Source organism: Centruroides vittatus, unplaced genomic scaffold (genome assembly GCF_030686945.1).
Source record: "Centruroides vittatus isolate TY-2023 unplaced genomic scaffold, ASM3068694v2 contig_965, whole genome shotgun sequence".
Lineage (NCBI taxonomy): Eukaryota > Metazoa > Arthropoda > Arachnida > Scorpiones > Buthidae > Centruroides > Centruroides vittatus.
In genome coordinates, this window is record NW_027122641.1 from 26,657 (window position 1) to 48,940 (window position 22,284).

Consider the following 22,284-nt stretch of genomic DNA (forward strand, 5'->3'; position numbering starts at 1 on the left):
ACAGCCAACTGTATCATTGTTCACCATCCAGACGCTGGTGGCATAGACAGGCCCCTTTGTCTGTCCATACCATTTTGAGGTGACTGGGTGAGGAACATTTAGTATTATGGCAGCCATTACATATGCTGCTATTGACAGCCACCAACCCCAACAGTCAGCTCTGTTTGGGGTGCTGTCACTTAAAATGAGATTGGACTGCAATGAAATGGAACTGAATCATCTACAGCAACAAATCCAGATTCAGTTTGGCCACTGATGATGACCATATTCATGTCTAGAGGCCCCATGGTGAACACCTCAATCCTGCCTATGCTTTGGAGTGGTACACTGCCCCCACAACTGGTGTGGTGGTCTGGGGTGCCATCACATACAACAATTGGTCACCTCTAGTAGTGGCAAGACTTGCAACAGCAACTTTCCAACAGGAAAATGCTTGATTCCACAGGACTGCCTCTGCCATACTCCTCTGGCCTGTCCAGTACCCTGATTTGTCACCAATCAAACATGTCTGGAACCACTTGGGAAGTTGGACAGCCTAGGAGTTTGGCTGAACTAGAGGACTGCTTGCAGCAACTGTGAATGGAGATGCTGCAGGACACCATACAGTAGTTGTATGCCCTCATGCCTGCCCATATCATATCATATATTCACATTAGAGGTGGCCCAACAGGATACTAGAACCTCCTTTTATTTGTAAGTTTTCCTGCAATAAATGATTCTTTTGCTTTCATTTTGTAATCACTTACTTATATCACCATTACACTGTGTGAGTGTAATGGTGCTATTTGATTCCAACAACTCTTCCTTAGTGTGCTAATTTTGATGGCAATGAATACATATGACACCAAATGCATTTTACCCTAAATACCTGGTGCAGAATTTGGTATGATTAGCTTCTTGGTCGAGGATTCATTGATGACATTCTGAATAAGGATCAATAACTGAACATCCTAAACAAGATGGTGGATGAATGCCTTGATGAGTTACTTTACCACATATTCAACAGCTTTGGTACCACATGATGGCATGTCAGCTCATTCACTGACAGATGTGGGTCAGTGGAATTACAGAACAGTTTGACAACATGACACTAGACAGAACAACATGGTCCTGTTCCATGGCTATCACACTCCCCAGACTTGATCCCTTGTGAGGACACCTAAAAAGCATCAGTGTATGATGCATATGACAGGCCTGGGAACAGTGATACCAGAAATGCTATGTGCCAGCCATAATGTCTAGCAAGAAACAAAATTGCACACATTACAGATATTGCACCAAAATACTTACAATGTACATAATACATACACTGAAAAAAATTAATAGAACTTGCCCAAGAGATAAAGCATCTATGGAGAATGGATAAAGTATTTATTGTGCCCTGTAGTCCTTTCTTACAAAAATGTCATATCAATTACAAAATTCAAAAAGCATTAAGACTTAATGACAGTACAACCTATTATAGAAAGCAGTCATACTAAACACGTCATATGGCCATAAAATTCTTAAACACACACACACAGTACACATACAAAATAACAGATTTTTCTGTTACTATGCCTTGGTTAAACATAGCACCTAGACAATAGTATAAAGTAAGTAGGATACAATACACAATAACTAAGGTTTAATAAATATTCAAGGAATTATAGTATCAGTCTAACAATTAAAATATGCATTAATATTAACATAGTAACATGATCATTACATTTTTTACATATGAGTGTGGCAGAATTAATTAATAAATTAATATATACTTACTACTAAGTTGCAAAATACTTTCATCATCTTTAATTTTTTCAACTTCAACATTACCATAAGCATTTACACTACTTAAAGTAAAGAGTGGAGGGATATTTCCTTCTGACATGTGAATATTTTCTCGCTCATCAGCATCATCATCTTGTACATCACTGTCATATTCATCTATGTTTGCCATTTCAATTTCTATTTTATAAATTAAAAATATTTATAATGAAAATATTAATTTAGAAAAATTCATTTTACACAGTACAAGAATAAAGAAATAAATGCTCCAGTATTTGTACTATAATGTGATTTATAACTTATATCAACTTTTGTCATTCAGTGAGATAATAAATACTGTCAATTAAAAATACATCATCACTGACTATATTTAACTTTTAACCTGTCATATCAATAATATGAAAAATTTACCCAATTATGTTTTTATATGGATTTGTCTTATACAATTTTGATTTAACATAGTCATGTAAAAAGAGAATTAAATTTTTCCCAAATTTATTTTGATTTAACATGTTTCAATAAATGTGCCTTTTTAAAATTTCCATTTGATTTTAATTCTAAGAAAAAATATATTTACTTTCCTTTCTTGAAAACTGCTCTTTTTAAAGCAAAAATCCTTGGAATTTGCATTTAAGGCTGTTACACATACTCAAGTAAATTTTAAGATTTGTCTGTCTTTTGCAACCTATTTGAATGCATATAGTGATAATCAGTTCTATGACACATCGTGTAGCTACTGTTATTTGGGGTCAGTGAAGGGCTACATGTTATTTAATAAGTGTATCTAAGTTTTTTGGCACTTCAGTTTATTATTTCATATGACAGTATCTTTTTATGCAGATTTCTCAGAAACATATCTACCATACAAAAACAAAATTGGATTTATCTACATACTATATCTAGAATCAATGGAATAATCAATATCTATATAATTACAGATGACAGATTATAACTTTCATATTAAATTATAGCCATAGAAAAAAAATTATGCTAACTATCTGCTATCTGCTAACTAAAATTTGGATATTTTATACATAACAGCAAAAACAATAAATTATTTCTTTCTATATTTAGCCTTTTCTCATCATCAATATAAATTTTAATCAGTAAGACTTGTGAAACTTATAAGATTATTTAAATCATCATTATAATATATTACAAATCTTTTGTAGAAATTAAATTTCTCACCTCCATTTAGCCTATCTGGGTCATTAGGTTCATTCCACCATTCATCATCGGTATCCAATTCTTTCACATACCGACTATAATCAACATACAAACAGTACTGAAGTATTAAAAATTATTTTTTAAAATCAAATATATGATTTAAATACTATTTTAAAGTAATGTTTCCACTAAATTTTAATTTTAAAAAAATATATATGAAATTTATTTTTTTAAATATATTAATACAGGCAACAATTATTTGCATTTTTTGTAAATATTTGCTTTTTTAAGAAACTTAGATGGAATAAAAAAGTCCACATAAAAAAGTTATGGTTAGTAACAGTCAATGTTTTTTGTCACTATCATTTGTACATGAATAAACTATTTCTTCAGTGTGTAGGTATCATGTGAGAGTGTAATTGGTTCCTTCAAGTAAAAATTCTGAATACATCCCTCAATTTGCCGAGAATGCAAAATAAATAAACATTATTTATTTATTAATTATCAGGTATGTTTTTAAAAATCATAATTGAAAGTTACTTAATTTTATGATCTAACTTATCTTGCTTTATAAAATGATGATTAGTATAACTGAATATGATCTTAAATGAAAAATAATTATTTATTAACATAAATGCTTTTAGAATGGAATCCAAAAATGAAATAAATAAATATATATATATATATATATATATATATATATATATTTGTTATGTTTTAGAATTGATGAAATATACAATTTACCATCTGTGAAATCAGGCCATCTTAGCCATTGTCATCTTTTAGATGATATCACAAGAAACTTATCAGTTATCAGACAGAAGTGAAGGTTCCAGTGTAATTGTCATAATTCAACATTAGAAAAAAAATTAAGGAGAAGAGTACAGTGTGTGCTGCAGAAAGTAAAAAACGTTTTTTATATTGATTTATTTTAGTGAAACACTAAATCACATTAAAGTAGTATGTACAACTATTCACAATTTGAAACAAATAATTGTTAGTAGTTGTACATAATATTATAGTATATATACATTACATATTAATTAAAAACTTTTTGTTCAGTTTTAAACTGATAATTCATCTTACAATAAAAAATATATAATTCAAAATCATTTAGATACATAAGATATTACTTTAACTATGCTGTATTTTAAAATTATTTTAAATGATTTATTTTGAACATACATATTCTTTACATACACACAAACTTGGCATTAATGTATGCACTCAGAACCAGAGATTGTCTGCTTAGACAGGTGTCAACTTAAGTCAAATATCTGTTAAAAACTGCTATATATTTTATCCTATCTGATAGTTTTTTAAAATAATTAATGAAAATTTTACTTTGTAAAAAAATGAGTGAAAAGAACAAATAGAAATAGCTGAAGAATCACCTAAATTGAAGAACTATTTTAACCTGATAAGTTATTAACATAATTTGGCACCATTTTGTACTAAATTCAAAAGTTAGAAATCAATGATTAATTAATTCAGAGAAATATATATTGAAAGATCTAGCATGGAATAACATTCAAAATTGCAATTGCTGCAAGCTATACAGACATTAAGCCTAATAAAAGCTTCAAGCATTGATTTAAGAACTTATTTAAAAATTTAAGTTTTTTACAATAAAATTACATTTTAACATAAAATTGTTATATATAATCACATAATATACAAAATTTCAACTTACGACATTTTATTGATAATAGACTGAAACAGAATATTATACGTGCATCCATTACGTGGTACTGGAACTAAAAGTGGCTGTCCAAATAACTGGTGAGATGATGTACTGAAATTATTTGTTCCTGGCCTCAGTCTACTATAAAAGACGTATTATTATTATTATTATTATTATTACAAAAAATGAATTAAACTATATACATTTTGAATAATAAACTATATTTTAGAACTGAAAAAACCCGACTGCTCAATCATTGAAGTATTTTAACTTTCATAAACAGTTTTGAAAATATGCTTAAGTATATTTTTAAAACTTTCAAAAAAACCTCTGAAAAATTACCACTTTAGGCATGCAATTTGTATAATTTTTCTTTATTGTCATATGATCACATATGTTACATTGTGCTCTGATTTGATTTTTAGTGACCTGACATCATAGATGTCTTTCACAATTTCCAAAAAAAAGTAGTCATGATGTCATGGATGTTTGCAAGCTATGTGTAATGTAATGACATGGATGTCTGCCAATTTCTACAACCTTGAACATTTGGAGGTCTATAAAAAAGCCTAGACTGCTATGACCTTCAACAATTTAAATGTTTTTGTGGCTTTATTTTGTGCCCAAAAATGCAGAAAAGTCATTTTCTGGTACTTATGGGAAATACCTCAGCCCTCTTATTTCCAGCTGAACTTATTTCACATTAGCCCACATTATTCAAAATTTGAAGGGCTTCCCAAGAGAGGTCATCAAGAACATTGTTCTGTAAGCAAACCAATATTTCATAAACTAAACAATGTATGATACTGAAGTTTGGCATACATGTAGATAGGACACATTACAGGATTTTTCAGAATCATCATATTTGAGGAACAGCAATTAAATGCAGTGTAGTTATGCATGAAAAATCAGCAGAATATTGTCAAATTATGCATTTATGCTTATTTAAAAAACCTGCATGTGATCACAGATTAATCTATAATTTAAATAAAATAAAATATACTAAATATACTAAAATAAATAAAATACTTGGGGAATCAGTGTCAGTTTAGAAAAATTTCTAATAAATAGAATTGCATTATGTATTCTCATATTAAATATTTTGCAATTCAAAATAGGGTTAAAAGTAGCTTAAGCGACTAAATATTCCAAAAATTTGCCTAAAATTTTTACAGATGGATAGCATATAGCATAAGGATATCATGGAAGCATAAGTAAGTTACAGTGACCTCTCAGTTATACAACTCTAAGAGGACCAATAATAAAAGTCATAAAGTGAAAAAGTTCTACAAAAGAGAGATTGACTAACTTGAATGAAAAATGGTAAAAATATAACTGTAACTCTTTCAGTACTGATTACCACTGTTAAAAGTATTATTTCATTTAAATTCAAAATACAAAGTTAAATCTGGCAACATTGTTACCTACACAGTGCGGCAATTAAATTCCGGGACTGAAGCTATATCTCAGCAACCAGTAGCAACATCTGTTTAAATTTTATGTCATATGAAGTTTGGACATATATGAACATAACCTAAAACTTTTATTTAAATCGGTTGACATTTATCATTGTTTTTGATATTCTGTTTATCAGTTTATTTTGTTACATGTCGGAAAACAATAATGAAACAACGTGCTGTTATTAAATTTCAGGCTAAACTTGGCACAAGTGCCACAGAAACGTTCAAAATAATGCAAAAAGTGTATGGAAGTGAGTGTCTATCACGGTCAAAGACTTTTGAGTGGCACAAGCGATTTTTGGAAGGCAGACAATCACTGGAGGACGACAAACGTGTGGGAAGGCCAATAACAATTCGAACAGCAGATTCGATTCAAAAAGTGCAAGAATTTGTATCCAACGATTGCAATGCGACACTGAGAATGATGGAACAGGCATTAAACATTAACAAAGAGACAATACAACAAATTCTTAAAGAAGATTTGGGCAAAACAAAAGTCTGTGCTAAATTTGTTCCGCACACACTAACCCAAGAGCAAAAATTGATGAGACTAGAACATTCCAGAGAGATTGTACGAGCAGCAAATAACAGCTCAACCTTCCTCAAATCAATTGTTACTGGTGACGAGACCTGGTGTTTTCAATATGACCCACAAACAAAACGTCAAAGTGCCGAATAGAAGTCAAAATCATCACCTCAAGCCAAGAAAACACGAAAAGTTGCATCAAAAATCAAGACGATGTTCATTGTTTTCTTCGATAGCAAAGGCATCATCCACCGTGAGTTCGTCCCACAGGGTCAAACAGTTACTGTTGCTTTCTACTTGGGAGTTTTACAACGATTAATGAGAAGAATTCATCGAATTCGACCACAATATCGCAATTCTGATGACTGGTGTTTTTTACACGATAGTGCACCGAGTCACACATCATTGATTGTTCGTCAATTTTTGGCACGAAATCAAGTCTGTGTGTTGAATCATTCGCCGTATTCCCCCGATTTAGCACCATGTGACTTCTCTTTATTTCCAAAAATGAAAATGAAGTTGAAAGGATGCATTTTTAATGATATTGAAACCATCCAAAGAGAGTCTACGCGCATATTAGAGGCAATACCGAAAATTGAGCTTGAGCAGGCATTTGAATCACTATTGAATCGCTGTAAAAAGTGTATTGAAGCAGGAGGAGAGTATTTTGAATAATTTAATAAAAGGATTTGAATAAAATTGTTTTGTTTCATTTTTATAGATCCAGTCCCGGAATATAATTGCCGCACTGTGTATGTCACCCAGAAATTAATGTGCATATCCAAGTTTTGCTGCAAAAGTGACCTGCTGGGCCAAAGAACAGTACTGTATTTTTCTTTATTAAAATCTCCATAGGACAGAAACTGGAAGTATGTGGATTTTGGAAATTTTGTTGGCCTTCTGAAGGTTACTTTGACATAGAATACATGTCAAAAAAGGTCAATTTGTCAAAATTTGAAAAATATGCATGTAAATAATCATGGCCTGACACAAAATTCATACCAAAGTTATTAGTCAATACATACCTGGCAACAATTTTAGGGAAATGCAACAATAGCCTGGACATAAATAACAATGGTCGCTAAACAGTTATGACCTACCATTTGTTTTATCTAAATGTATAGCCAACCAGTAGCCACTATCTAAAATCAGATATTATGTCCAGTGTGTTAATCCTCTTTGCTTTCTTATCTTCCTGGCCACCTGTTTAACCTATGGCAAACTGATCCCACTCTGTTCTTGTGATTGATAATCATGACAGTAAAGTGAGGAAAAAATATATTAGTCTGAAACATTTGTAGGGGTATAGAACTGAGAGATTTTAGACATTGTCTCCCATAGGCTTCAGTCAGGACCAGTGAAAAACATCTCATAACTGAGAGTTGCTTAAATGAGAGGTGTGTAAGTGAGATGTCACTGTAATTTGATAAAAAATGTCTATGAAAAAAAATAGTTGCAAAAAATTGCCACTACTGAAAGAATTAATAAAATGTTTAATACTAATAAAAGTTTTTACAAATAGTTTTAAAAGAAATTATGTAAACAAATTTTATAACTAGAAAATAATCATATGATTAGTCATATACAAGCCCATTAATGCTGTATTTTTATAAACATTATACTAAATTTACCTTCTCTCTCTCATGTAAACTGGTAAAATAAGTATATTTGAATCATTTCTACCTGCAACAGGAAGCTCATATCTACAAAAATAAACAAATAATAATAAATGTAATTGAGTTTATAATAACAATTTTAATATTAAATTTCTGAATAAACTTTAAATAAAAAAAATGTAGTATGTTAAATTAACATGTTTATTACTATAAAAACTGATTTAATTCAATACTGCTGTATTAGCTCTCTCTCTTGCTCTCTCCACAAATATATATATAATACACATTTGCAAAAAATTTTAATAAAAAAATAAACAAGTTTTATAACAGAAATTAATTTTTTTCTATTCACATTCATACATTAGTGAATCATGATAGCTGTATATCATCATACAGAAAAAAGTGTTTTTGTACATTCTCATCAAACCTTATTTTCAAATTGTAATTTTTTTCTTCCCATATTTGCATTTCATTTACAAAAATTTTAATTTTTCCAACAAAATTTATATTATAAATAGTTTTAAAAATATCAAATGTCCTTGAATATATTAACAGGTTAGTCAGTTGGACTGTCTTAATGTAGTAAATATGTTAATTCTTTGCTTATTATGATCCTAATAGTAATATAATAATTATTAAATAACAAATTTTTGTACAACTTTATAAAATCTTTAAGAGCTTTTAAATTTTGAAAACTAATAATGAAATTTTTATAGTTCTAAAAAAATTATAGGTAAAGGTTCTAAATGTACAGGTAACAAACTGAGTAAAATTTAAATATATTGCTATTAAACTTATTATTAAAGTGAATATCAAAAATACCTACACATAAATTTCATCTCTATCTAGTATGTTACTTAGGTTTTCTTCTGATTGATATATTTTATGAAACCTGCAGTTGTACACATCAGCAACAAGTAACTAGAAAATTAATTAATTCATTAAACTAATCTACTTTATTAATAAAATATTTTAAATGTACTTATTCTAATTTTAATAATAAAAATAAAATTATAACACACAACTCATATAATGAGGTCATAAAGATTAAAATAAATATAAATTTTAAAATATAAATATCGAGTGACAAAAATTTTTCAATTCACATTTTTTTAATCAAATTTTTATAAATATCATAATTTAAAAAGTATAAATCTGATTATTGAAACTATATTTTAATACAGTGTATTTCAATGTTAACAGTTCTTTGAAAAAAATTGGAAAGTTGCTCTTTATGTAGTTACTATCTATTAGGATACACAGAAAACTATGATATTCTCAGCAATATCAAATCTAAAAAAACTATTGTCTTAGGCTTACATATATAGGCAACACAATATTAACTAAGCAATAATATGCAAATTTGCACTTCATAAGACTACATAAGCAGAGGGCTAATATTCTTGCCGGTATACATATGCTTGACAATTGCAAAATTTAGGTTGATTACTATTGCCATATATCCTATAACTTTAATTTGGCATCCTTGAATTATCTTTACAATACTGAAAAACAGTCTTTGAGATATATTTGAAAAAAGTAAAATAAAATTATTTGCAGCAGCAGCAAAAGAATGACTGAAGATCCTAGTTTAAAATTTTTCTTTGCAACCATGAACATCTACAGAGAAGGCAAATGGGGCATTTTCCCTCTCCTGGGATTGAGTAAAATATTCTACAAATCATGATCATACAAACAATTGAGATATACAAATATGCAACCTTACGCCCTCGACTACGAAATTCTTTGATGCAGGTACTCCTCACTTTACGACCGAGTTCCGTTCCAACGACTACGTCGTTAAGTGAATTGGTCAACAAGCGAGGAGCATGCGCCGGGAATATAGAATCGTTATAAAATTATACAAATTATGCAACAAACTTCAAATTTATTCATAAAAAGACATGCATATGTACATATTATCATTTGTCGGAATGAAACTGACTGAAATAGTGGATAGCAATCCTATTATAGTATGCTTAGTGCGCATGTCACCATTCACCACTGACTGACACTCAAGCTGAGAAAGGGGATTCCCCGAATTGCAGGTTGAAGCTCAATTGGTTGTAAGTGTGAGTGGTCGTAAAATGAGGAGTACCTGTACTGTATTCTACAATTCATTCGGTAGTTCAGAAAATAAATTTCATTTTTTATTCACAAAAAAATTTCTTATAATATATAATATTTTATTGAATTATATATTGATCATTTTGGTCCAATGCCATATTTCTAGTAGTGACATGATTCCATGCTCATAAAAGTTCTGATCTTTGCTTACAAAAAAACCGATTCAAGTGATTTTTGACATCTTCATTTGAAGTAAATGTTATACCATTTAAAAAATTTTGTAAAGACTGGAACAAGTAATAATCTGAGGGTGTCAGATCTGGCAAATATGGTGGGTGTGGTAGCACATCCCATCCACACTAACAGCTTCTGATGAGTTACCAAACTTGCGTGAGGTCTGGCATTATGGTGAAACACTACACCTTTTCTGTTGATCAATTCTGGCCTTTTCTGTTTGATGGTATCACTCAATTTGTCCAATTGATGGCAGTATACTTCTGAACCAATTGTGGAATTGTCTGGTAGAAGCTTGAAAAAAGCTTCTACCAGACAATTCCACAATTGGTTAAAACAATTTCCTTAAAATCCCACCAGAGAGCATCACTTTTTTTTTGACAAATATCAACTTTTGAAGTGCTTTGAGCAGGCTCATCTTTTCTACTCCATGATTGCTTGCATTCAACATTGTTATAAACAATCCATTTTTTGTCACCAGTTATGATTCATTTCAAAAATAAATCATTTTCTTGATGTTTGAGAAGCAAATCACAGATGTCAATGCGACAAAGCAAATCTCTTTCTTAAGAACATTTGAAACCCATATATCGAGCTTTGAAACAAAACAGTCGTTTCAAGTGATCATAAACAGTTAAATTCAACAAGTTTAATCTCTTAGCAATTTCTCGTGTTGTTATTTGGCAGTTTGCTTCAGTCAATACTTTTATTTTGTCTTCATCAGCTTCAACTGGCCTTCCAGAACATGATGCATCTTCAATATCAAAATTGCCTGAACAAAATTTTGCAAATCAGTTTTGGCACTATTGTTCTGGCAACATGTCTTCTCCATATGCATCACACAATTTTTTTCTTGCTTGAACAGCATTCTTACCTTTTCGGTAATAAAAATAGCAAAATATGCCAAAAATGCTGCTTTTGATTTTCCATATTTAATGGGACAAAAAAAAAATTGCAAAGAATCAAACAAAATTTTTTACAAGCCTTGAAATGTCAGCTGTCAAAATATATAATGACAATATGATTTAGAATAAAATTGACAGGTAAAAATACAACTAATCCCTCTAGTGTTAAAAAATGATATTACTTGCCGAACAATCCAATATTCATGAAAAAACCCCCCAAAAAAATTGAATAAAAATTTATTGATGTGATTATTTGTTTCCAAGCTTTGCCCCCGGTAAATTATCTGCAGATGCCCATGTTTGCAGCTAGGTACATACATATTCTAAGAGTTTGTTTATTCAGGTGAAATTCTTTGCTTAGTTCTGTTGCTTTAACTGCTTTGAAGAAGATTGTACAATAGAGAGTGATAAGGACTATATTGAAAAGTAGAATGCTATTTCCTAGTATGTCTATGTACTAATAAAGCTTAAAGTTCACAATTTGCCTATCTTAAAAAGTTATAAATCATTAGATAATCATTTTAAAAATAAATGTTAAAACATACATATTAATAATAAATTTACTGGAAATTCTATATCTTAAAGTCTACTTACACTATGTAATAAACTGAATATCTTAAATAGCTTTTATATTTACAAGGTCTGTCTGGAAAGTTTGCAAACTTTTGCAAATAGAAGTTGTTTGCATTTACCTAGACACTAGTCAGTTTTGTTGCCTTCAAAGTAGTCCTCTCCTGAGTCTATGTAGTGAATTCAGCATTTCTGCTATGAAAAAAATGCATCCTGAAACACTTCTTTTGGGATGATGTGCAGCTTTGATAGCAAGTTTTCCTTAATGGTGGCATCAATGGGTTCAAAATGGCAATGTTTGAGAGTGGATTTTAATTTGGGAAGAAAAAAAAGCCTGCTGGGGTGTTGTGTGGATGGAAGCATTGTCACGATGCTGTTCTCTCCAAGTAGTCAGTCTTTTCGTCCTCACTGCTTCATGAAGACATTTCATCACCTCCAGATGGTATTCCTTATTTACTGTCTTCCCTTCTGGAAGAAATCTGGAAATCTGTTGAATGACACCATCAGAACTGAACAAAACAGTGAACAAGACCTCCATATTCAACCAAACTTACCAAGCCTTTCTGAGTCGCAAGAAAGATTTTCCCACCCACTGTGATGACTGACATTTTGTTTCCACCTCATATCCATAGACCCACATCTCATTCTCAGTGATGATGTTTTAACATGAAATTTTTATCAGACTTAGCTTGTCCCAGAACTCTTCATTCAATTGCACTTACAGAAAGAAAATTGCAAAAAGAAATCAATACATGTTTACACAAATGAATATAACATAACAACAAAAGAAGATAGAACAAACTGCTTTCGGCAGATAGTGCAAAAAGCTTGCCAGTAGAGAGCTGTGCAAACTGCATTCAGATTCAATTATTGGTTAGTGTGTAATTTAAAAAGTTCACAAACTTTCCGAATAGACCTTGTATATTTATTTTTTTTAAAAACCCATATCATCACAGATTACACATTCATTTTTTGCTAATATTTATTTGTTATCATAATAATAAAAAAAAAGTTTCTTAATATATAATAAAGTGATTAGTATTTAATTTAAAACACTTAAAATTCAATCATTCAAATATCAGTTTTGGCTTCGAATATAAAACTTACCTTATCAGAACTAACATCCATAGTTTTTCCTATTGCATCACATAAATCTTGTACTATGCCCATTTTTGGTACTGTTAATTTCATCTGAAAAGTTAATTGTTTGTTACATGAAAAAGTACTGTATTAGTCTAAAGAAAACAACACTTACTTGTATTGGCCTCTTTGCATCATCTAAAGGAACATAAGAAACTTCTATTTGTCTTTCTTTTTTAATTGGCAGAGGTAATGAAAGATAACAAAATGGATCAAATGTAACAGATATTTTTGAGCATTCTGGACAGACTAAAGTTGATTTTAATAAACCATGAAAAGTATCTACTATTATGGAATTATTCCTCTTCAAATAATTTTCCCAAGCTTCCTTAGCTACTATCTATTTAAGAAAGGAAAAAAATGTACATATGTATATTTAATATATAACAACAGTATGGACTGTATTCAAATATAAATTTTAAGGAAATAAATTTAAAATTGCATTTTCCATAAAAACTAGCATGGTTATGAATTAAGTTAGATTAAGAAATGTATAAAATATATTGATTACATCACATGCATAATTCCAACAGCATATAGTTATAAACATCCCATTATATCTGATACATTATAATAAAGCTCTACACGAACTGTCATATAATATTGGGCTAAATAGTCCTGTTCCGGGCTGATTCTTTTCTTCTAGTTTATTCTAAAATTATTTAATTTAATACAAGATGGTGCCTTATGCCTCCCTCTAGAGACAAATTAATTAGTAATTCAAAATTATTATTGCCCTTATTTAGCTTGATATTATACTGTAGTTGGTGTAACTTTAGCACACAGTTAATGTTTCAGTTGGATGTTTATAATTAATAAAAGAAATATGTGCATTTTATGTTATTTGATTACTTAAATATCAATTTCAGATTTTTGAAAAAGATTCTAGTTAGAAATTAAAATTATGATTAGTCAATTTAATTTGATTTGGCAAAATTATGTAACCTTTTCATTTAACACATTCAGCATTACTTTTATAAGGAATGTAAATGCAAAAAAATAAATGCACAACAATATGTGATTTTACAAAAGATAAATCTTAAAATACAAACAGCACGTCTTTCCATATTCTAAAATTTATAGGAATTAAATACAGTCAAACCTCAGGTTTCAAACTTAATTCGTTCCTAAAAGTTGTTTGAAAACCAAAACAAATTTTCCCATAAGAAACAGTATAAAATAGATTAATCAATTTCCAACCTCCAAAACAAAACCTTTTTAGCTGTATTTCATGCATTAAAATACCTATAAAGGCAATATAATATAGATAATATAATATTATGTATAATATCTATTCTATGTATATATAATTTAAAAGTAAAATGTTTTGTCATTGCCTACTAAAACCAAAATTAACATTTTACAAAGAAGAGCTACAGAGACTTAACTCTGTCTGCATGAAATATAACCAATCAATCAAGACTAACAACAAGTACTTTATCCACAGTTTCCAAAATATTATGTTTCAATTGATTTATTTCAACTTTAATTTTATTTTTGGTGTAAAGGCCTGTTTTAATTATTATTTTATTATTTTTAAATTTAATTATTATTATCAGCTTTAATTAACTGGCTAACTACTATTAATACAATATACAGTACAACCTCTCTATGGCAACCACCCATGGTTCCTTCAAAAAGTGGTCTTTTAGACAGGTGGTGCTGTAATACCGTATTTCTGTATGTATTTTGTGCACTTTTCAGTCATTTCTACTAAGCAAAACTTGAGGTGAGCAAAAATAAGCAAATTTTTTCAACGACAGAGCTATATTGGCACTGTATTTTATTCTTATCAGATATCAGATCTTACAGGAGTCGTCGTGATTTTATAAGAGATTTAATACCAATATTTTCAAGATTAATACAATACTCACATTTTCTCAATTATGATGCACACTTTCTTTTTTCCGATTTAATTAATTCAACTTGGTTCTTTTCGTTTGCTCCTCAGTTATGTGTATTACATCATTGATATACAAGTGCATTGTATCTCCCCATCACTTTGGTTTTCGTTAGTTTAATTTTATTTTAACTTTAAAAATACTGTATTTTTTTAAATATTTAATATTTTCTTAAGTCCAATAAGGAAAATTATTAATTAATAATAAAACGATTTTATTATTTTTACTCATAATACAATTTCATTACTCCTGCAATTGTCATTGGACTATCACAGAATCGAAAAAAGAAGGTTGCCTGTAAAACTGATTTTTGCATTAATGCCTTTATTGTTTTTTGAATATTTTGTGTGCAAAAAATTACTAGGATATTATTTTTCCAAAAATATCATGGAAATAAGGTAGATTGATACAGAAACTATTTATCGCACATGTACTGTATAATAAATAAATAAAATAAATTTTATCAAACAATGAGATCAGCCAATTAATTATATTGTGTACAATATTTTATGCCCCTAAGAAAATACTGTAGTCTATAGTAAAATAAATTTTGTTTTCCCACAGTTAAACTTCACCGCTAATTGCCATTGTGATAAACCATTTTCACTTTCTCTGATAACTTTAACACGATCTTCTAACAACAGCACTTTGCATTTCTTTCGTTTCTTGGACAATTTCGAACAAACTGAAATTAATTTCCTTTGTTGCTAGACTAATTCGTTAACACCTGCACTGCACCTAATTTCACGAGCGGGAGAAGTGCCTGAGATGGGTTCGAGCAAGCATTTAGACCAGATATATTCGCGGAAGTGGTCGCTTATTATAGTTGTTTTGGACCAAAAACCGATTCCTGTGGTCGTGTTACACAGGTGGTCGTTTAATACTGGTAACTTATACGAAAACTCTATGTATAAACTATTCTGTGCCAGAAATTTTTGCTTGTTTTGACAGGTACCCGTCGAATGCAGGTGGTTGCCTAAGCAGTTTTCACCGTACAGTATATTATACTATATTAATAAATTTTTGTCATTTAATTTAATTTAAGCATATCTAAACACAAATTCTTAAAAGCCATTTATATTACGTGAATGTCAATTAATGAAGTTTTTATTAATTAATTTGATTTAAATTCAATTGTGAAATGTACCAAAAAATGAAAATAGCATTTTTTCTTCATGTGCATTGAAATGTAATTTAAATAGCAATATCATCGATGATTCTTATCATGAGGTGATGTGATCTTGGTTCCTTTAACATATGAATCAGTAGTCCTGTCATTGATTGATCGGGCTGTCAATTTTCTTTAACATATGTTTAGTTTAATTATGGCAATGCAACACATGAGTGATCTTCCAAGAGGGAATGCCTCCTGGGAGGTCTTTTATGGAAAAATGGCCCCTATTCAGATGTTACTAATGTGAAGAAAACCTGGAAAACTCCACATGGCCAGTCCGTTGGCAAGGCACGAACCCACAACCAACTACCAGTGTTCAATAGTTTTATCCACTTGGCCACTGTTGGGTCTTTAATGTAGGAAGTGTAGAAAGTTGACCATTGGTGGCCAGTTCTGCTGAGTAGCTTATTTGGCAACAGAGTTATCATATAGCAACCAGAGGCAAAAATGAGTTCAAAATTTTGTTTGTAAACCAAACTGTTTGAAAAGGGAGGCATTTGAAACCTGATGTGACTGTACTTAAACATGTTTAGATTAAGTTAGAAAATTTACAATAATATTTGAATTTAAATGCATGTTATATGACTTTTTTGCTATTAACAACTTAAAAATCTTATAAATTATTTTATTTATTAACAGAAATTTAATTTTTTGATCTTTATTTGATTTCGTTTTTACAATACATAAATATTGAGTAAATAAAATAATAACTTTTTAATTAATGAGTTGCAAAAGAAATTATATTAATTAATAAAACATGGATTTTTCATTTCACAAATAATTATGAGAGGGTGAATGAATCTAAAATAATTTTTATTCTTATATACAATCTAAAATTTCATACAAAATAAGCAGAAAAACTTAAATATTTTTTTTCATAAAGGATGTTCTGTTAACTATTAAAATATCAGATTGTTATTAAAATTATAATACCTCATCAGGTCTTCCATCAGCATCTCTTAATTCTATGTATGGTTTTTTTTTCACTCTATTCAAATCTTCATGTAATCCATCCAGAAGAAATGCCATTAATTCTTGACAGTCTTGTTGCTGATAGCCAGAAAACTGAGGTGCAAATCTTCCAACAATAGTCTATTAAAAACTTTTATTATTCTATATAATTTAATATTATTTTTAAATAATTGATTTAAAATGTTTTTATGAATAACATTTAATTAAGAGAAATACATTTTTTTAAATTTTGAGTTATCAAATATTGAAACTGCATTTAATTTCATCTCATTTATATATTAGTAAATTTCTTAACAAAATAGATTTATTTTAGTATATTCATATTACTCATAAATAAAATATATAAGAAGAAAAACATATATTGTAAATTAAAAGTTAGTTGACTAATGTAAATTTCAAGAAAAGAGGCTTAGAACACAAAAAATACCTAATAATTTGATCACAAACTGTATCAAGCTATTAATGTTTTCCAAATGGTAATACAAAACAGAATACAAAAAAATGTTGTAGAGTAAAGCAAAAATTACATAAATTTGGTTATTGTCACCAAGCAATATCTTAAAGTGGTAGTCATCTGTAAACTTGGTGTGGACAGTATGATCTGGTAATGCTTTATTAGAGATTGGTTAATAACAGTGACAACTTGTGGCTATCTAATATAGGACACTGCATAAAAACCCAACCTATGTACTGTACAGCTTGATATTTCTATATTTCTAATTCTTCTATGTGATCACATTGTTTATGACAGCACTGCCATTTCAATTATTTTATTGTATCGAGATGTAGCAGCTAAATTAGTGGGACTGTTTTCTGAATGGGAGATGGCACTGCTGTTTAGTGCTGTCACAGTAGGTCACACAGCAAGCAACTGCTCTAATAAAATCATTTTTATTTTATAGTTTTAATCAGTACTGGTTTTGATTAAAAAAAACAACCTTAATTTTAACCATATATAATCATTTATATGAGTACTATGTGATAAAAATCAACATATTATTTTGTATTGTTCATTGCTTTTTGTCCCTTAATTACATTAAATTTTTGTGATAACCAAACCAGTTATTTAAATTTTAGGGCTTATCACACCAGTGAATATGATATTCATAAAAAGTTTATTTAGTTTATTTTATATCTTAGTTCACAAAAGAATAAAGAAACTTTACAATGATTGAATATAAAATGTACACAATACACTCAAAATGCATTTCAGATTCTTTTGGAGTTCCTCCTCAATTGTTTTTATAAAGATAAAGTAAAATATACATAAAATTTACATTAAAAGGTTTAAATAACCACAAAGACATCACAATTAAAGAAACTCATATGGGCTGTATAATAGATTCCATCTTTTCCCTCTATTTTTCTTAATCCAGCTGTGGACAGCAATATACACAATTAACAATAATCAATAATAAACTACATTTAACATAAAGCAATAAAGGCAATGGGTGTAATACTCATAATTCAGAACCCTGAAGGATTGATGTAAAATTACATCAAAAAACAACTCTGGTATACATCTTTACAATCAGTTACTGGAGAAATAGCCGTACTTACATAATGGCTATTTCTCCAGTAATTGATTTGCGTACGAAATATGCTTATTCTTTGATTAAGATCTTCATTCACAAATAATCACATATAATTTAAGCCAAAGGACAAATCCTTTGATTTAAATTATATATGATTATTTGTGTAAAATTTGGGTTAAATTTATCATCCTTTCCTCTTTATTCTAATGTCAGTTATCTCAGTTAACCATGTTGAACTTTCCACCATTAAAACAATATGTGATTCTATGTTGACTGAGAAATGAACTGTCATTGGCCAATAGAAATGCATCTTGACAGCAACCGCCACAAAAGATAAAATTCATCCAACTTTTGCGGCATGAGAAAAGCAGCAGAAAATTGACTTCTGTGACAAAAAAGTGAAGTCATTCTGCCACTTTTGCTGTGTGCATCTACCCTTATGTTATTATTCATTATTATAAAAAGTCAGAATGCTTAATTTTGGAGTAGGGCAGTTTTTAGTTTTTAAACTTTTGAATGGCAATAATGAGTAAAATTTTAAGTCAGACTTCCATTCAAGATATGACAGATGACCACATCTCTCTCTCTCTTGCCACCCTCTTGACCTTTAACCACCAAACTTTAACAGCATCAATGCCGATATATAGAAATAACCTTGCCAAGTTTTAAAATAGATATACTGTAATGTAAAGTAGATACTGATATACAAACACAAAACTTTGTAAGGTTTATATATATGTTACCATCAAAACCCGTTTTTAGTTAGAACGCGTTTTAACTAGTTGAAACTAGTTTATACTGGATGTCTTTGTTAAAACCCGTTTTGTCTAGTTAAAACTAGTTTTAACTCAAATTCATTTTTGACTAGCAGTGAATTCTAGTTTTAACTATATAAAACGGGTTTTGTCTAGTTAATTTACTGCTATACATGCTTTGATTTTAGATAAAACTAATTTTAACTTTTAACATTAGTTAAAACTAATTTTAGCTACATAAATATGTTTGGAGGAAATAAAGTTATGTATAGTGATTCGGGGAAGATGCGTAACATTTCGCTTATGAAGGAAATTATAACGATAATTTGGGTTTTGGAGGCCTCTAACGAAAATATCATATTCTTGAGTATGTTTTTCAAATAAAACTTTGGAGTATATGAAAAATAATTGTATATTGTGTTTGCAATGACAACTTTTTCACTGTCTGGCATTTTAGGCATCTCACCCCAAGTATCTGGGCGAGATGCCAAATGCCATTAGGGTAAGATACAAATATAATTGCATGAAATTAATTTTCGAATATCTTAAACCAATTTTAATTTATTGCATATGTAGTACAAAGTACTTCATAGTAAGTATAACAGCGCAGTATAAGTATTGTTAAGTTTCCATCCATTCTAACGTGCTCTATAGCTAGCTGAACGCTTTTTTCAGTGCAAAAACCTTTTTGAGAAGTCCTTATATAATTTCTATGCATATCCTGCAATAAAACGAGAAAACAAATTTATTAAAAATAGGCATGTTACCCCAAGAAAAATGTGGCACCTTTCCCATTAGATGGGGTAAGATGCCTAGTGGAGTCACGTGTTCTAGCATGTCCGATCGGAATCGGTGGTAGCTGACAATGGAAACTTTAGAACCTTAACTACATCACACATTAATTGTTTTTCGTAATTTTTAATAAATTCTATTTTAAACAGTAACTTCTCACTAAAAATTCTATTTTAACTTTTAGTTTTAAAATGATTCTAGAAACATTTCACAACAAAAACTTCGTTCTTCTCTTGCTTTTATTCTTCTCAGATGTAGAAAATGAGGTAACGGTAGCCAACTACAGCTTTCCACACTCAATATTGGCCCAACGATTCATCATACAAATACATGACAATATCTGACATCACCATTTGAAAATATCAAAAAGTAGGCATCTTCCCCCGCTTACCATCTTACCCCAAATCACTCTATATGTTGCAGTCAAAACCAGTTGTTAGTTAGAACGGGTTTTAACTAGTTGAAACTAGTTTATACTGGATGTCTTTGTTATAACTAGAATTTACTGCTAGTCAAAAACAAATTTGAGTTAAAACTAGTTTTAACTAGTTAAAACGCATTCTAACTAAAAACAGGTTTTGACTGTAACATATACAGGGTGTCCCATAAGTCTGTAAATAGTTTAAAAATTCATAAAACTTGAAAAGAATTGATATACTTGAATGTGGTTTGCGTAAATGTTATTCTCATGAAAGAGGATTTTTTTGGATAGAGAAAAAGAAAATAGTTCAAATTTTTGTCAACAAGGGACACTGAATGCAAGAAAACCACTGGAATTGTACAAATCTGAGTCTTATAAAATGCAGGGTGTACGATTAACAGCCTATTTCTGAATTTTCCTGTTACTGGCACTGACATACAATTTTCATTATGATGAAGTTGATGTTGGTGGATAAAGCATTATTGGTGAAGTTGTTTTATCTCAGCCATGAATTGCCAGCTGAAACTTTATGAAGGTTTAGGACACAGAAAAGAATGAAGAAAGGTTCAGGTCCAATCATTCCTGCCAGATTGGTTTCCCTAGTATGACATTTCAAAGAAACGAAAAGTTTGTGTAATCGCCCACACAGTGGTGCACCACGTTTATCAGAGGTCTATCATCATATGAAAACTGTATGTCAGCGCCAGTAACAGGAAAATTCAGAAATGAGCTATTAATCGTACACCCTACATTTTATAAGACTCAGATTTGAATTCCAGTGATTTTCTTGCATTCAGCACCCCCTATCAACAAAAATTTGAACTATTTTCTTTTTCTGTACCGAAAAAAAACCTCCCTTTGAGAGAATAACTTTTATGCAAATCACATTCAAATATACCAATTCTTTCAACTTTTATGAATTTTTAAACTGTTTACAGACTTATGGGACACCTTGTATATAAAACACATGATTCTATGTTGATTGAAAACATATTATTATATATTTTTAAAATATAATAATAATAATTTTTGTCTTGTTTTAGTTGTTATGACTTGACTGGTCCGACAGAGTACACAGCAACTGGTTGACAACTAAGTATAACTCAGTAAACTCAACATAATAATATTTTGAGCTCATGGAGTATCACAACATTGAGAAATGGAGAAAAAAAAACCCTGGTTTCTTTCCCCATTTCTCAATGTTGATTTCAGAGGCATAGCTACCATGGAGCAGTTAGAGAAAACTGCTCCTGGCGCGCAAATCACGAGGGTGCCAATTAGAAAAGATGAAATAAAAACTTGTAAAAACATTTGTAAAACAATTTTTTGGATTTAATAATTAATCAATTAACTATTAGATTTGAATCTGTTTGACACTTATGTACACTTTTTAAGTGCTTATCGCCTGCATAATTTGTCTCGTCATCTGATAAAAATATTCTGAAATGATCAGAATTGTTACAATCTGCATATCCTTCCGACATTTGCCTAGTTTTGGATTTCAACTGCTTCAATTTAAAATGTGTTTTTATAGTCAGGTAAAAGAAATTACTTCTATAAGTGAAGTTGCTGAACTATTTTTATTTCACACCGCAGCC

At 29.9% G+C, this 22,284-nt stretch overlaps 1 protein-coding gene across 2 annotated transcripts in view; it reads right to left on the reverse strand.

Moving 5' to 3' along the window:
• Positions 1-22,284, reverse strand: part of LOC136985416 (ubiquitin carboxyl-terminal hydrolase 15-like) — a 95,303-nt gene that overhangs the window by 19,311 nt on the left and 53,708 nt on the right. For both annotated transcript variants that reach the window (XM_067282692.1, XM_067282691.1), the window contains 8 exons: positions 17,145-17,303; positions 13,252-13,476; positions 13,104-13,187; positions 9,047-9,141; positions 8,236-8,307; positions 4,628-4,759; positions 2,956-3,029; positions 1,762-1,947 (listed from right to left, as the gene is read on the reverse strand). In XM_067282692.1, the coding sequence (XP_067138793.1) occupies positions 1,762-1,947; positions 2,956-3,029; positions 4,628-4,759; positions 8,236-8,307; positions 9,047-9,141; positions 13,104-13,187; positions 13,252-13,476; positions 17,145-17,303 (1,027 nt within the window). The remainder of the gene's footprint in view (positions 1-1,761; positions 1,948-2,955; positions 3,030-4,627; positions 4,760-8,235; positions 8,308-9,046; positions 9,142-13,103; positions 13,188-13,251; positions 13,477-17,144; positions 17,304-22,284) is intronic.